Consider the following 16,219-nt stretch of genomic DNA (forward strand, 5'->3'; position numbering starts at 1 on the left):
AAACATGACCATATGAAGTAGAACATGCTAAGCAATAAAAAGAAAACATAATACTTTGGAAATTTTCACCATTTATTGAGGATTTACAGAGTAAGTTGTTCATATTGTATGAACTCTTAAATGCTGCAACTAGATTGCATTTCCTATTCAGCCGAGTCACTTCCCTGAAAGCAAGAGAGAGATACAGACCATAGAGTTAATGCTTATAGGGATATACTGCAGTAGAAATAAAATAACAAAAAGTATTGCAAATGAAATACCACCTTTCCGACATCACGGCTCTTGGCTCTCAACTTGTTGACCTGGGACTCAGCAATGTCAGCACGCTCCTGAGCTTCCTCCAGCTCATGCTGGACCTTCCTGAGCCTGGACATGTGAGTGTTTGCCTGCTCCTCCTGTAAAGGATTTACAAAAATACTGACTTAGTTATAGGGGAGTCAATGAACCAAGCTGAAGCAGATTTGGCATATAATTGTAGTTGACTTACAGCCTCCTCAGACTGTCTCTTGTAAGCCTTGACTTTGAGCTGCAGCTTGTCCACCAGACCCTGAAGTCTGGTCACATTCTTCTTGTCTTCCTCAGTCTACACAAAATACAGCTGTTACTTTAGAGGTATTTGAGAAGAGACAAAGGGCACGTTTGCTTGTTGTTGGCAAAAGAAGACTTACCTGATAAGTGAGCTCTTTCACTCTCCTCTCATATTTACGGACTCCTTTAACAGCATCAACACCACGTCTCTGCTCAGCTTCAAGTTCAGCTTCCAGTTCACGGACCTTTAATGCCATGATAAAGAATTAACTTTGCTTCAAATATAAAGAAAAACTTAAATTCATATAATTTAATCAAAATATATTTTATTTTCAATTTCAATTTCAATTTATGTATATAAGCATGCAATATACACTTCATACCCTGGACTCCAGTTTCTGGAGCTGCTTCTTGCCACCCTTCATGGCGAGGCTCTCTGCCTCATCCAGACGGTGCTGCAGGTCCTTGACTGTGACCTCCAGGTTCTTCTTCATCCTCTCCAGGTGAGCACTGGTGTCCTGCTCCTTCTTCAGCTCCTCAGCCATCATGGCAGCCTAAAATAATTTTCTCCATTTAATTAATCTATTTAAAAATCTATGGTAAGCTTTTATTATCACTGAAAGAATGTGAAGTGTTTAATAGAACAGATTACTTAGAGAGTTAAACTCACGTCAGTGATGGCTTTTTTTGCTTTCTCCTCAGCATTTCTTGCTTCCTGCACAGCATCATCCACCTCACTCTGGATCTGCACAAAATCGGCTTCGAGCTTCTTTTTCGTGTTCAGAAGACTGGTGTTCTAAAGGTTTAGGAAAGATTATATGATATAAATATGTTGTAAGTTCACATACTAGATATTTACAGTAAATTTACAATGTATTTCCTAATTAAAATTACATTAGGTTAAATGTTTCTTAACATTATAAACAAACCTGAGAGTGAAGCAGTCCGACACGCTCGCTAGCATCAACCAACTCCTGCTCAGCTACTTTGCGTCCTCTCTCTGTCTGCTCCAGAGCGGCTCTCAGCTCCTCAATCTCAGCCACCATCAGACCATTTCTGCGCTCCACCATGGCGACCTGCTCCTTCATGTCTTCCTGTCCTCTGAGAGCTTCATCAAGGTGCAGTTGGGCATCCTGATGAAATAAATCAATCAATAAATAAGTACCTATTCTGTTTCTTTAACAAATGATCAGGAAAAAAGGTCACCTTGAGCTGTCCTTGGACATTCCTCAGTTGTTTCTGGGCCTCAGCAGCCTGTCTGTTGGCATGGCTCAGCTGAATCTCCATCTCATTCAGGTCTCCCTCCATCTTCTTCTTGACTCTCAGGGCATCATTCCTGCTCCTGACCTCAGCATCAAGAGTGCTCTGCATGGAGTCAATCACCCTCTGGCTGTTCCTCTTGATCTGCTCCATCTCCTCATCCTTCTCTGCCAGCTTCCTGTCAATCTCACTTTTGACTTGGTTCAGCTCAAGCTGAATACGAAGAATCTTGGATTCTTCGTGTTCCAGAGTGCCCTGCGAGATAAGTCAGATAAGTAACAAATACCAAGTAGAATCATCAAAATAAATAATATTGACATAAAAAATATTAAACCTCTGCTTCTTCAAGGGCAGTCTGAATCTCAGCCTTTTCACTTTCTACAGTCTTCTTGGCTTTTTCCAGCTCATGGATGCTCTTTCCAGTCTCACCAATCTGCTCAGTCAGATCTGAGATCTCCTCTAAAGTAGAAAAATTAACCAAACTGTTGTTATTATCTTAGATCCAGATCTATATTCTTTGACATTTTTTGTCAAGTTATGGGTGCATACGCTGCAGGTTCTTGTTCTCTCTCTTCATGGTCTCAAGATGATCCAGAGCCTCTTCATATGAGTTCTTCATCTTGAACAACTCAGTGCTGAGAGAACGAGCCTCCTTTTGGGCTCCTTCCAGCTCTGCCTGGCTCTCCTCATACTTCTGCTTCCATTCTGCCAGGACCTAGGTTTATATAGGTTATTCAGTTAGTTGTCATTATGGGTGTATTCCTCTTGTTAGTATATTGGTTATGTTTAAACTTTACTTTATCAAAGTTCCTCTGCTTCTTGTCAAGGTTGGCAGCCAGAGCATTAGCTCTCTCCACATCAATCATGAGGTCCTCCACCTCACCCTGCAGCCTCTGCTTGGTCTTCTCCAGTGAGGCACACTTGGAGTTCACAGCCTCAATGGATTCCTCAGCCTCCTGCAGGCGCTGGGCAAGCTTTTTCCTGCAATTTGCAAAAATTTGCTTGTATTAATTCCATTATGTATTAAAAGTAATACAGTATTACATTTTTATTCACAAAAGAGAAGAAAGCATTTATGTACTTGGCCTCCTCCAGCTCCTCAGTGCGCTGGATGGCATCAGTCTCATATTTGGATCGCCACTGAGCCACCTCACTGTTGGCCTTGGACATTCCTCGCTGCAGCTCAGCCTTGGCCTCCTGCTCCTCCTCAAACTGCTCTCTGAGCAGATCACAGTCATGACGTGCTGACTGAACAGCATGAGCCAGGGCGTTCTTGGCCTGGATTTTAATAATAATACATTTTAAATAATAATAAATAATAATAAATGTCTTTGCTTTTCTTTTATCTCTCAGAGAGCATGTTGACAAAGTAATGTAAAGTTATTCTAAATCTGAGATATAGGTTGTGAGATATAGTTAATGTGAGATAAGTTGACATTAAGTAACTTGCATTTATTCTTGTTTTCACTTGCAGATCCATGGTTCATCAATGTTCTTTTACAATGTATGTAATGCTGAATATAATACTTCTTTAATATGACATCTGGTACCTTCACTTCCTCCTCAGTATGTCGCTTAAGCTCTTCAATCTGTTGAGTGTAAGCCTGTTTGCCTCTGGTAAGCTGGGAAATAAGAGCTTCCTTTTCCTCAAGCTGACGAGAAAATTCACCTGGGCAAAACAGATTAAAGAAAAATACTTTTCATAACTGAAAAATCACCATGTATTTTAAACACAAACAATATCATCTGTTTGAAACTTAAATTGTTTCTGAACTTAAAACGGCTACTAAATAAAATACAGTTACATACTTCATATCTTTGGATACACACCATTCTCAGTTTGGAGTCTTGCCCTCTGTGCACTCATGTCGTTCAGCTGGCGAACATTCTCATCATTTTTGGACTTGAGCTCACTTAACTGGTCTTCAAGAGTTCGGCACATTTTCTCCAGATTGCCCTATAAATTGCACATAATTGTCATGACTCAAATCCAGGAAAGATATAACTGTTGCGCTCTTTCATTGTTTAGATAGCCGCTTTTTCTCAAAATTGCATACCTTTGCTTTGGCAACAGCCTCCATATTGCTGGAGAGATCATCAATCTCCATCTTGTACTCGCTCTTCTCTTTCTCCAGCTTCTGTTTGACACGCTGGAGGTTGTCGATCTGCTCTCCGAGCTCTGCTACAGTGTCAGCCTGCTTCTTACGGAGAGCTGCTGCAGTAGCTTCATGCTGCAGAGTTGATTCCTCAAGATCACGACGCAGTTTCTGGAACTCAGCCTCTCGCTTCTTGTTCATCTCAATCTGAGCAGCTGTTGCTCCACCAGCTTCCTCGAGCCTCTCACTGATCTCTTCAAGCTCCCTGGAGAGGTCGGCTCTCTGCTTCTCTACCTTAGCCCGAGCTGCCCTCTCAGCCTCAATCTCCTCTTCTAGCTCTTCAATACGAGCCTTTAGGGTAATAACACCACAAAGACTTACTGAGTTGACATGTTTTAGTTTTACTGAACATAATATTCACCTAAAATAATGGTACCTGGAGTTCTTTGATCTTCTTCTGGAGCTGAGTACCAAGAGACTGCTCATCCTCAATCTTGCCAAGAAGCTGACTGATTTCAAAGTCCTTCCTGTAAGTGGAGAAGACAAAGAAATGACTCTGACAGCTCTGTGGCTCTTCTGAATGCACGTGTAGGAACTTTATCAGTGACTGTTTTTTACTTTTTGATTTTCTCATCAGACTGCTGCTTGTCATTCTCCAGATCCATTATGGATTCCTGGGCCAGTTTCAAATCTCCCTCCAGCTTCCTCTTGGCTCTCTCCAGGTCCATGCGGAGCTTCTTCTCTTGCTCCAGGGACCCCTCAAGCTATTAAAAAATGTTACATATTTTTTTTACAACTGAATAATTCATAATAATATAAAAATAAGAAATCTCCTTTTTTTAAAAAGATGATGTTTTCTTACATCATCAACTTGCTGTTCCAGTTTTGTCTTGGCTTTGGTCAGAGTGTTGACTTTGTCTTCCTCTGCCTGGAGATCATCCAGTGTTTGTTGATGGGCCTCTTGTAAGGCTTTCTTCTCCTTGGTTAACTTGGCAATTGACTCATCTTGAGATGCCATCTCCTCTGTCAGGTTTTTCACCTGACATAAATAATAATTGGGAATTTCATGGGAATTTCCCATGAAAGTTAATAAATTAACATGGCAAAATAAGACATTACAGCATATAAACATATTATGTGTATGTATTTTGGTGAAAACTACAATCACTATGAACTGAACCTTGTTTTCTGTGGCATGTTTCTCCTTCTCCACTTTGGCCAAGGTGAGCTCCAAGTCATCAATGTCCTTCTTCAGCTCAGAGCATTCATCCTCCAGCTTCCTCTTCTTAGCAGTCAGCTCAGCATTGATTTCCTCTTCATCCTCCAGTCTCTCACTTGTCTCTTTGAGTTTGGCCTCGAGCTGGATCTTGCTCTTAATGAGCCCCTCACACCTTTCTTCAGCATCAGAAAGATTCTCATTTTCCTGTGACAAGGCAAGAAATATGGGAATTATATTATTATAATATAGTATAAGAAGAATAATTATTATCATACTTTTATAAATAAAGAATATTATCATGTTTTTAATTACAGCAATTGAGCACAGTTCTCAGTTACAGCACATCTCACAGCCAAACACCAGCCAAAAAGTCATACTGATAAATAGACTAATATGTGGTTATTTTTCAGCTAATTGAGCATTATTATAATAGAACATGCATTTTCTCCTCCCCCTTGTTACTCACAGCTGCTACTTGAAGTTGCAGGTCATTCTTCTCCTGCAGCAGGCCGACCATCTTCTCTTCCAGTTCTTTTTTCTTAGCCAGAGCAGTAGCCAGGTCTGTCTGCATCTTCTCATAGTTCTCCTTCATGTTCTGCAACTCCTTCTCAGTCTCAGCACTCTTCAGAAGAGGCTTGATCTTGAAGTACAGATGCATCCATGGCCAGTTCTTGACATTCATGAATGAACGGATGTTGTACTGGATGCTGAAGATAGCATCTCTACAAAAACAACGCAAATTACCATGCTTTGATATACTGCTTTTGCGTAACATCACATGATATTTAAATAGTAATTTGACATATTATTTCTGAATTATACCTCCTCTCCATCATCTTCACAAACTCTTTCCTCATGAGGTATCCTCTGCAGAGAGCCTGAGTCATGGTCACCAGCTCAGCCAGTTTCTCATCTCTCATCTCCTCAAGAGTGCCCAGCAGACCAGCTTTGAAGAACACCTGTGTTGAAGTGAAACAAATTAGTTCACATGAATTAGTTCTGTTTAATACAACTGGAGGTTGTAAAGGTCATCATAAAGTGTACCTTTGTGTGCCCAAACATGTACTGTGTGTGATCCACATCAATGGAGCCAAGCAGCTTCTCTGAAGCTTTCTTGTTGTCGATGAACTGTCCCTCAGGGATGACGCTGGCATTCAACACTTTGTATCTGTAAGAAAATATAGTGATGTTACTTGGATTTTGCACCCATTGTCCTTGTGTTTTCCCTTTTCCAGTACCTTTGAAGTTATTTTAACTTTCTTATAAAGAAAACAGAAGTCACCTCTGCTTGAAGTCACCATAGAGGATTCTGCTGGGGAAACCCTTTCTGCAGATTCTGATGCCCTCCAGTACACCGTTACACCTCAGCTGATGGATGACCAAATGATTTTCCATAAGACCTGAAAGTTAAAAATTCATATAGTTTAAATCATTTCAATATGTCACTTTTAACATTTTTTTAAAATCAGTATGACTGTGTGCTTTATACCTGGGGTCTTTGACTCATTGGGAATCAGGCAACGAACAAAGTGAGGATGAGTGCTCCTTAAGTTGGTCATCAGTTTGCCCAGGTTTTCCTGGGGGGGGGGGGGGGACGGACATATTTAAACAAATGATAGCTGCTTAAAATAAACCAATACATTTGAATATATTTTTTTGTGGCGGTTCAAAATACCCTGAAAAGAGCAGACACTGTCTGGAAAGAACCACCCTTCTTCTTTCCACCACCCTTCTTGCCGCCACCAGCAGCATCTGTTGTTCAATACACTTAATTAAGAGAACTGAATAACTAATGCTATAGTGAGTGTTTTACAATAATTTAATTTTAAACCATATTTTCAATGAAAACAATAACTGTGTGATCACTGATTCAACTTCATTTCCTAGAGGAAACATATTTAATGAGTATTCACAAATGGTCATAATAATAATAATAATAATAATAATAATAATAATGGATTGGATTTATATAGCGCTTTTCAAGGCACCCAAAGCTCTTTTACAATGCCACTATTCATTCACTCTCACATTCACACACAGGTGGAGGCAAGCTACAGTTGTAGCCACAGCTGCCCTGTATTTTTTTTACATTATTTATTTCCTACCATCAGCTCCAGCATGGGCTGCATACAGGAAGCACAGCAGTTTGTTTGATGACTTCTGGTAGAGCTGCACAACTGAATCATTCAGTGGGTCCTTGTTCTTGTCCAGCCAGCCAGTGATATTGTAGTCCACTGTACCAGCATAGTGAACCAGGGCGAAGTGTGCTTCTGCTTTACCCTTTGCAGGCTTTGGCTTCTCAAATGCCTTGCTCTTGCCAAGATGCTGATCATACAGCTTGTTCTTGAAAGAAGTGTCTGTAGCCTTGGGGAACATGCACTCCTCTTCAAGAATGGAGAAGATGCCCATTGGCTGAAAAGAGAAGTTGTATTCAGGAAAAATCTGTATTTTAGTACCTAGTCAGAAACTGCCATTTTAGTCCTGAACGGCACATCTGAATGGTCTTACCTTCTCAATAAGCTCAATGCAGGCAGCCAAGTCCATACCAAAGTCAATGAACTCCCATTGAATGCCTTCTTTCTTGTACTCCTCTTGCTCCAGGACAAACATGTGGTGGTTGAAAAACTGTTGCAGTTTCTCATTGGTGAAGTTGATACAGAGTTGCTCCAAGCTGTTGAACTGTAGTAACAGAAAGCTAATTCATATCATGAAAAAAAATCATATTTATCTTTAAATCCAGTCTCACATTTTTGAAATGCTCACATCAAAGATCTCAAACCCAGCGATATCCAGCACTCCAATGAAGAACTGTCTGGGCTGCTTTGTGTCCAGCATCTCATTGATACGGATAACCATCCACAAGAACATTTTCTCATATACGGATTTGCACAGAGCCGAGACAGCATTGTTGACCTGGAAGAAGAGAATTCAACATTCTCCTAAATTCCTGGATAACACTGTAAAAAGTATTTTAAAATGAAACTTTTTTTTTTTTAATCCTTTCAATTTTTAAAAAAATTACCTGTGGGACGGTCTGACCTTTGGTCACAAACTCATTCCCAACCTTGACTCTTGGGTAGCACAGAGCTTTCAACATGTCAGCTGAATTCAGGCCCATGAGGTAGGCGATTTTATCAGCCACTGATTGGAAAAACAAACATGTTTCATTATGTAACAAAGAAATGTTAACACTATGGAATGAGCTAAAACACAACTAAAATCCACATTGATAGCAGTGCTAAAGATTTATTTTACATTTTATGAACAATTGCAGGCAGTCACTCTGCTCAGTCATTATATTAGTATGATATTTATCTGTCTAAATGGGAATGGTTAATGCTATGGATGTCACTGTAGTTCTAAGAGTTAATGTGAATTATTACTTCATGAGGATGTAATATTACAAAATCAATTTGATTACCCTCAGTGCCATCAGGTTCAGCCTGCTCCTCACGCTGCTTCTGCTTGAATTTCATGTTTCCATGATGCATCACAGCGCCAGTCAGCTTGTAGATGCCCGCCTTCTCGTCAGCACTGAAGCCCAAGATGTCAATAGCAGTCTGTAATCCAAGCACAGCATTAATTTTTAAACAAGTTATTGTGACAGTTTGCCTTTATTCTACACATTACCATCAACTTACATCTGTTGCAATGAACTCCTCCACATCATTGATACTTTTGACTGTGATTTCACCCTGACTGATCATTGGATAGTCATAAGGGTTAGTGGAGATTAGAAGAGACTCTAGAAGAAAGTAGAAGAAATGCTTGAGTGGAACATGGTTATTTCCTTATTGTTTTTTAATTGTGCAAGATTAGTGATTGACATAAGGATTTATATAACACAGAGAAGAAAGTGACTAGGTTAGGAAAACTGGGGGAAGAAAACAGTAAAACCAACAGTAACTTCAAGATTATTATATGTTAAAAACACAACTTTACACTATGAAATTATGTGAAATTATATGTTTGGGTGGGTGTAAGGATATAGTGGGTTGAGAAACAGAAAGAGAGAGAGAGAGGAGAGGTAGCACCTTAAAAAGTTATTTAATTAATAATGTTTTTTTTTTTTTCCCCAAACAACAAAAGAAGTAGCTTAATTGGAGTGGTTCCCAGATAAAGACTATTCTTTTGTTTAAAACAACTGGGGGTATGGAAAGTAATTTACAGTATGTCTTGTTCAGTTCATCACATACCCAGGAGCTCAGGCTTATGGCCTGTCATCAGCTGATAGAAGATATGGTAGCTTCTCTCAGCAGACAACTGGAAGGTGACACGGGACTTCTCCAGCAGATCTGTGAACAATTGTTGAATAGGAAGTGTGATGATCAAACAGTACAGGCATTTCATTTGTATACTACTAACTACAAAAGGAAAATAAGGCTAACTTACATGTTTCAATATCAGCTGAGGCTAGCTTTCCAGTGGAGCCAAAGTGAATTCTGATGAATTTACCCTGAACATTTACCACAAAATGTCAGTTTGGCTCTGGATAACAGTAGGTGTAAGAAAATAATTTTAGAGTCCAGAACACGAATACTTACAAAACGAGAGGAGTTGTCATTCCTCACAGTCTTGGCATTTCCATATGCCTCCAGCAGAGGGTTAGCTGCAATGATTTGATCTTCCAGTGAACCCTACACAGAGACATCAAACAGCTGTTTAAAAACAGCAGCAGCAATCACCTGTGACAAACACATTTGATTTGAACACAATTTTACCTGTATTTTTCCTGAGGATGTTTCAGCTTTCTTAGCTCCAGCTACTGCAATTGTTGCAAAATACTGGATAACACGCTTGGTGTTTACAGTCTTTCCTGCACCAGATTCTCCACTGGGGAATTAAAGCATGATTTTTACTTTGCAATACAATTATGATTTTTACTAAAGAAGTGTTCTTGTAATGTTTATATTATACTTACGTAATGAGGATAGACTGATTCTCACGATCTGAAATATAAGAGCACACGCATATTAAACCTACAGTTGACAATCCTCATTGTCCCATGCACCTGAATCTTTAATCAACTTTGATTTTACCAGTGAGCATGAACTGATAGGCATTATCAGAGATGGAGAAGATGTGGGGTGGAGCCTCAATCCTCTTCTTGCCTCTGTATGCCACAACAACCTGAGCATCGTACACAGGAAGCCACTTGTAGGGATTCACCACGACGCAGAAGAGGCCGGAATAAGTCTGTAATAACAAAGACACAGAAACATATATATAGTTGTTACTCAGAGAAAATACAAGCAAAGTATATTATGAGATTAAAGCTTACATAGATCATCCATGATGAAAAACGCTCTTTGAGGTTAAACAGCACGGCAGGCTCATTGAGGTGGGTCATCATTGCCATGTCCTCAATTTTATCAAACTTTGGAGGATTCATGGGGTGGATGTCATCCTCTTTTACAGTGACTGTCTGCATTTGAAAAAGAATAAAATTAAACAAAACCTTTTTTAACATAGTAAGGCAAGGCAAGGCAAGGCAAGTTTATTTGTATAGCACAATTCAACAACAAGGTGATTCAAAGTGCTTTACAGAGACATTAGAAACAAGAACAAATAAAAAGCATGATTTAAAATTGAATAAAACAAGCAAATAAACTAACTAACTAATTAACAAACAAACAAACAACAGTATATAAAATCAAAACAGATAAAATCAGAACAGTAGATAAAATCAGTAGTTAAATGTAAGTTTTGAAATTTAAGCTTAAAGTGTGGATTTGGTGCTTTATTCAAATGCAGCTGAGAACAGGTGAGTCTTCAACCTGGATTTAAATAAACTGAGTGTTTCAGCTGATCTGAGGCTTTCTGGGAGTTTGTTCCAGATATAAGGAGCATAAAAGCTGAATGCAGCTTCTCCGTGTCTGGTTCTGACTCTGGGAACTGATAAAAGACCGGATCCAGATGACCTGAGGGATCTGGATGGTTCATACTGGGTCAGGAGGTCATTGATGTATTTTGGTCCTAAACCATTCAGAGCTTTATAGGCCAGCATCAGAACATTGCATAATCCATAAAGTTGAGTCTAATCTTTTCTAAGAAAGTTGAAGAATTAATTGTTTTACTTACCTTTCCTGTAAGTGTCTCAACAGTTGCCTTGCCACCCTCTCTTTTGACGAGTTTACCCTTCACGTACATGTCATCAGCATCAGTTACAAAGTAGGCACTTTTGGCATCAAAAGGAGTGTTCTGAGCCTCTAATCTCTCTTTCTCAGGTTTTCGGAGGTAAATGGCTGCAGGGCCATAGGCCTGCATCTCTGCATCTGTGCTCATGATGGAACTTTAGGGGGCTGAAATTGAGAGGTTGAGAGGTTTTGTTTTCTTTGTTGTCTTTGTTTTCATAAACATCCCCATGCTAATGTGTGTGTTTGGAAATTGTTCAGATATCACAGAAAATACACTATAATGTACCTTCCTTAGTCCCAGCAGAAAACTGTAAACTCTTGATTCTGTTGCTTGAATCCTAATAACAAACCATCAACTGTTAGAGTTTGTATTGTTGATTGTCATTTATGCTTAGAAATATTTAACCATATATGCTTAGAGGTGTATAATCACTTGTGTAGTGATAGGATGTGTGATCTTTAGCAGGCCCCAAAGGCTTGGTGTGCATTCCAGGAATTGTCCGGTTCTCTCCCGTGCACGAGTAACATGAAGAAGCTTGCCTACTTGAGTCTTGCTTTGCAGTGTAATTATATTGTCTTCAACGTTCCAGCGAATAGGTTTATGCTCTAAAACCTATCATCAACTATAATAAATATGGGTGTCCATTAATTTCAAAATATACTACTACTACTACTGCTAAAATTATTATTATTAGTTGTAGTAGTAGTAACCGTAAACAATTCTAAAAGCATTAAAACGTGCAGTGTTAAATATCCCAAAGCTATGATAAAATTGTGTTTCACAATGCAAAATAGCTGAAGTTAATGTTCTTACCTGAGTTGGAAGCCTATCAGTTGCTGACTCAGACTGAAGCACCCTCTTTTATAGAGGGAGAACTTTTTCCTCAGTAGGTGTGCCTTGCTCAGTTTGGTCATGTATTCTTGCCATGTTGCCGTTAATCCCGTGACAGTGACAGTTGCTGTGATTAAACTGCTTTGCAAGAACATTTATAACAGAAGGTGGCCAAACTGAGCAGTCATAAGACACAGTGCTGATTGAAGATGAAAGAAAATTACTGCAAGATCGATTACTTTGAACGATAACACAGCAGATATTTTACATTTGATAATTTATATAACTTACAAGGCATGTAACAAGGCTTTTCTTAATTTAGATGTGTAAAATGCTGTTCATATAAAAGATGAACTCGATTTATGAGCATCAATGTTTTTATTAATAATACATTTCTATTATTACTTCTATCAATAATAATAATAATAATAATAATAATAATAATAATAATAATAATAATAATAATAATAATTATTATTATTATTATTATTATTATCATCATAGCAGTAGGAGCAGAAGGTATATTAGAAGTACTTTTTACTTTGGAGAAGCACCAAATGTCACTGGTGTACAGTTGCTCTTCACACATGTCAGATTTGGTGGTCCAATAAAAAAAGGGGGCAGCAAGTGAACAACTGTTCCATAAAGCAAGGTCAAAACATTCAATATAGATCGACTGATTTAAACACATTTTAGTATCAACAGATTAATGAGTCTTTTTCTCCTAATGCTCACTCATTGTATCATCTGATTTAGCTCTGTAATGTGTAGAACAGTTGTTGCGCACGTATCAAAGATTCTAACCATTTGTAGAAAATATATTCTTATAATATTTAATTAACATACAAGCCTGTCTGGTTCTTGCTTCTCTACAATGTTATTATTAATCATCCTAGTGGAACATGTCATGACACAGGCTGTGATTTTGGAGAAGCATATAAATGTCACTGGTGTACAGTTGCAGGACAAGCATACATCTCAGATGTCTGAACTGATATTGAGCGCCATTCCATAAAAGCTTAGAAGAGATTACATATCGTCTTGGAATGGAGTGGATGAACAGTTGCCATCTAGAATGGGATAAGACCCAAAATAAGACCTGTGGCAATAAACAAGATTTTAGAGATGCCAGGACTGTAATAGTAAAGTGAATGAAAACTATATCCGGGATTATTTTTACATTTAAGGCTTAGCTTAATAATAAATTCATAAAGGTAAAAAGGAAAACAAAGCTGTATTTTGTTTGTTTTTTTCTTTTTGCCTTTTTGAATTTAGCAATCCTTCATTCTTCAAAAGAGATGACCTTGAGGTATGTAATCCATATAACCTCTGTGCACAGGTGGGTTTTCAGAGCAAATATGCAGAACACGTGCTTCCCAAGTAAAGTCAAATGTCTTCAGTTTTTTTCAGTCACCCTTAATAGCATTTGCCATAGATGTTTTAAGATCTAACAGGGTCAACTTGCTTGTTAAAAACTTTGTATGCATGATCTTGATATAGTTATGGTTACACACTATTTCATACATATCATACAAATATAAATCTGTGATTCCATCCATGTTAATTTAGCAGCATTTTTTTTTTATTTCCTAAAACACAAAAACAAAAACAAAACAAATAAAGCTGTGCTGGGCTACCCTGAATACACGCTGTTTTTCATCTCTGGTGACAAAATGTAACAACAGTTCCAAATACACACAATTGACAAATTAAAGGAAAAGCACAAATGCATGACCCCCACAGTGAGGGGATCCGGTGGCTTTGTTTTGCTTTGGGAGGTATTTTGTTGACAATGTTTGGGCCCCCTTTAGAGGAAAGCCTTGTACTGTAAATCACTTAAGAGTTGTTCTGATTGATCACCTTTGTCCTGTGATGAAACTGTTATATTCTGATGGGACAGAATGGGAAGTTGGTTCTTCCAGCATGACAATTCCTTCATCCACATGGTGTGAGGGGTCAGCTAATGGTTTGATGCATTTGAAAATGGTATGAATCCGATCTCAGCTCAATGAAATACCTATGGGAGGTGATAAGCAGATATGTTAGACTGTATTCTCCTCTGCCATCAATAAAACAACAAATAAATGAATCCCTGCAGTAGAATTACAAAGACTTTCAAATACCAGTGTGATTAACCCCAGAGCAGAAAGACTCTAACCTGCTTCAAGTTGCAGAATTAGTTTTAAACTGACCTTTGATAGTTTTAAGTACGGTTTGAAGTTTGCATATGTATACAAATGTAAAGTTTTTAATGATTTCTTGCTTAAACTTTTTTATTACTGTGAATCCAAACATCATACAATTTACACTTAATCTGCTGGGATACAGTGAATAAAACAAGCCTTTTTTTAGAAGGTGCCAATGGGTACATGGGCAGAGATTGATTGTCCTGACTAATGTTCTCCTTTGAATGTCCTTGGGTGTGTAGATGCTTATAGATGGCCCTCTGCACTAAGCCCTAAACTGAGTAAAAACATGCCAACCATGTCTGGCAAGGAGGAGCCTAAGAAGCTTTAAAAGAGTGTGAGATTATTCCATGACGGGGTAGTAGCACTGGGAGAATGATGGGTAGTGTCTTTGGCTTTCGTTCTTTGACTTTAATCTTTGTTTTATGTTTTCAGAAAAAGGGTACAGACAGAGAAGGGGAACATTCTAGAGTGCCCCCTTTATAAGATAACTTATTAGTTTAATATGAAATGTAGTAACTTATAAAGTGACATAAAAATACAAGAAGGAAAAAGAAAGCTTGAAGAGGTGAGACTAACTATAAAACTCTCTATGTGTGCTTAACAATATTTTTGCATCAGATCATTAATAAGCTAATACTAATTAGCATGCTGGAACTGGAGCTATTATATGTTATATATGATCATATAAATAAAAAGTACAGAACACAGTTTTAACTGTTTGAGAATATTGTGAACTAAACAGTGCTTGCCTTCTTGCATACTTGTAGAATGTTTCCTATGAAATGAGAAAAAAATGCCTAACACTTCAGTAGTTTGAGTGAGAAAATAAATAACATTAAATTGTAGTAGTTTCACTCCTTGTTCAAGCAGACAATTGCTGCTTGCCTAATTGGTCAGTTATTCATTAGAGACATGCTAACAGCTTTGTTTAAAGGAACATAGTTTGTGTCAGTCATATGAGACTATATCTTTCAGCTGCTGGGTATGTGCACTACAATGCTCAAGCTAACCCCGAAAAATGTACTGGCTCACAAATTCACATCCTGCTAGTGTAATATGATCTCATAAATACAATCTGTCCGGGGGCTTGGAACACCTGTGCCTCCTCTGGTGCCAAGCACAAAAGCTCCTTTAACTGCATCTAATTAATACTTCCTTCATGCCTCCTGTAGCCTGCTGTGTACAATATTGAGTTATAGCCATGTCCTTCACATTGTAGTTTTCCATTGTAGCAGACACCCCAGCTGTACCACAAATAAAAATAAAGAAATAAGAAAACAACTGTCTTACATTATACTCCTCAAAGATAATATAATGTTGAGTAATACTATATTAATTATCAATCATTTTACAAACATTCATAAAGTTCTTTGTCTTGTTCTGATTCGTCTTTTTCTTCTTCTTCTTACCAACACTCACAGGAGCACTTCAATTACTATTGGCCTGTGTGACCTTTGATGAAAGCTGGGTTCATTTAAAATAGGTCACTCAGCAGTCAGCACTGTGTTTACAAGCAGGCTAAGTTGGCAACAAATACTGGTCCTGGTCATAAATTTAGAGCACTATTAGGATTCCTATTAATTTGCTGTCATACTGCTGAGCTTTCATAGCATTGACAATACTGGCCAACAAGAAGCCACAAGAGAGTACTTGGATTCTTGCAATGGTTTTCAGCTTATACTAAGCTAATTGTCATTCCAGAACAGCAAGTGCCTCACTGTTACAAGTGCCGTTGAGTCCCCGTTAAGTCCTAACATCTTCTTAAACACTGGCCTGACAGTGGTTGCTGTTGGGAAAGTTTTAATTACAGAACTTTATTATTTTCTGTTTACTTAGTTCTTCTAAGAATAGTAAATTGGAAAACAACAATAAACACTTCTTGGAAGCTTGCTAGGAAATTGCGAAATGCTTAAAATTTGTTTCACTATATTAAATAATAAAATGATTAATCCATGGTG

General features: G+C 38.2%; 1 protein-coding gene across 1 annotated transcript; it reads right to left on the reverse strand.

The window, feature by feature from the left end:
- Window positions 1–58: 58 nt before the first annotated feature.
- Window positions 59–11,649, reverse strand: LOC146671833 (myosin heavy chain, fast skeletal muscle-like). Its single transcript, XM_085404220.1, has 40 exons — window positions 11,527–11,649; window positions 11,185–11,405; window positions 10,385–10,528; window positions 10,143–10,299; window positions 10,025–10,052; window positions 9,825–9,936; window positions 9,648–9,740; window positions 9,496–9,559; window positions 9,300–9,398; window positions 8,745–8,848; window positions 8,525–8,663; window positions 8,126–8,244; window positions 7,867–8,016; window positions 7,612–7,782; window positions 7,209–7,515; window positions 6,779–6,855; window positions 6,593–6,680; window positions 6,386–6,503; window positions 6,148–6,271; window positions 5,926–6,062; window positions 5,570–5,825; window positions 5,065–5,307; window positions 4,747–4,923; window positions 4,503–4,648; window positions 4,321–4,411; window positions 3,846–4,235; window positions 3,619–3,745; window positions 3,339–3,457; window positions 2,870–3,066; window positions 2,586–2,769; window positions 2,338–2,503; window positions 2,123–2,247; window positions 1,735–2,043; window positions 1,458–1,661; window positions 1,199–1,324; window positions 912–1,082; window positions 669–773; window positions 488–583; window positions 264–395; window positions 59–164 (listed from the first exon to the last, which is right to left on the reverse strand). Exons 2-40 carry the CDS (start codon window positions 11,386–11,388, stop codon window positions 144–146), a joined length of 5,820 nt encoding a protein of 1,939 aa, XP_085260346.1. The 5' UTR covers window positions 11,389–11,405; window positions 11,527–11,649; the 3' UTR covers window positions 59–143.
- Between the last annotated feature and the right edge of the window lie 4,570 nt (window positions 11,650–16,219).

Source organism: Rhamphochromis longiceps, linkage group LG4 (assembly GCF_057381845.1).
Source record: "Rhamphochromis longiceps isolate RC_006_pf linkage group LG4, R_longiceps_female_GT1.1, whole genome shotgun sequence".
Classification (NCBI taxonomy): domain Eukaryota; kingdom Metazoa; phylum Chordata; class Actinopteri; order Cichliformes; family Cichlidae; genus Rhamphochromis; species Rhamphochromis longiceps.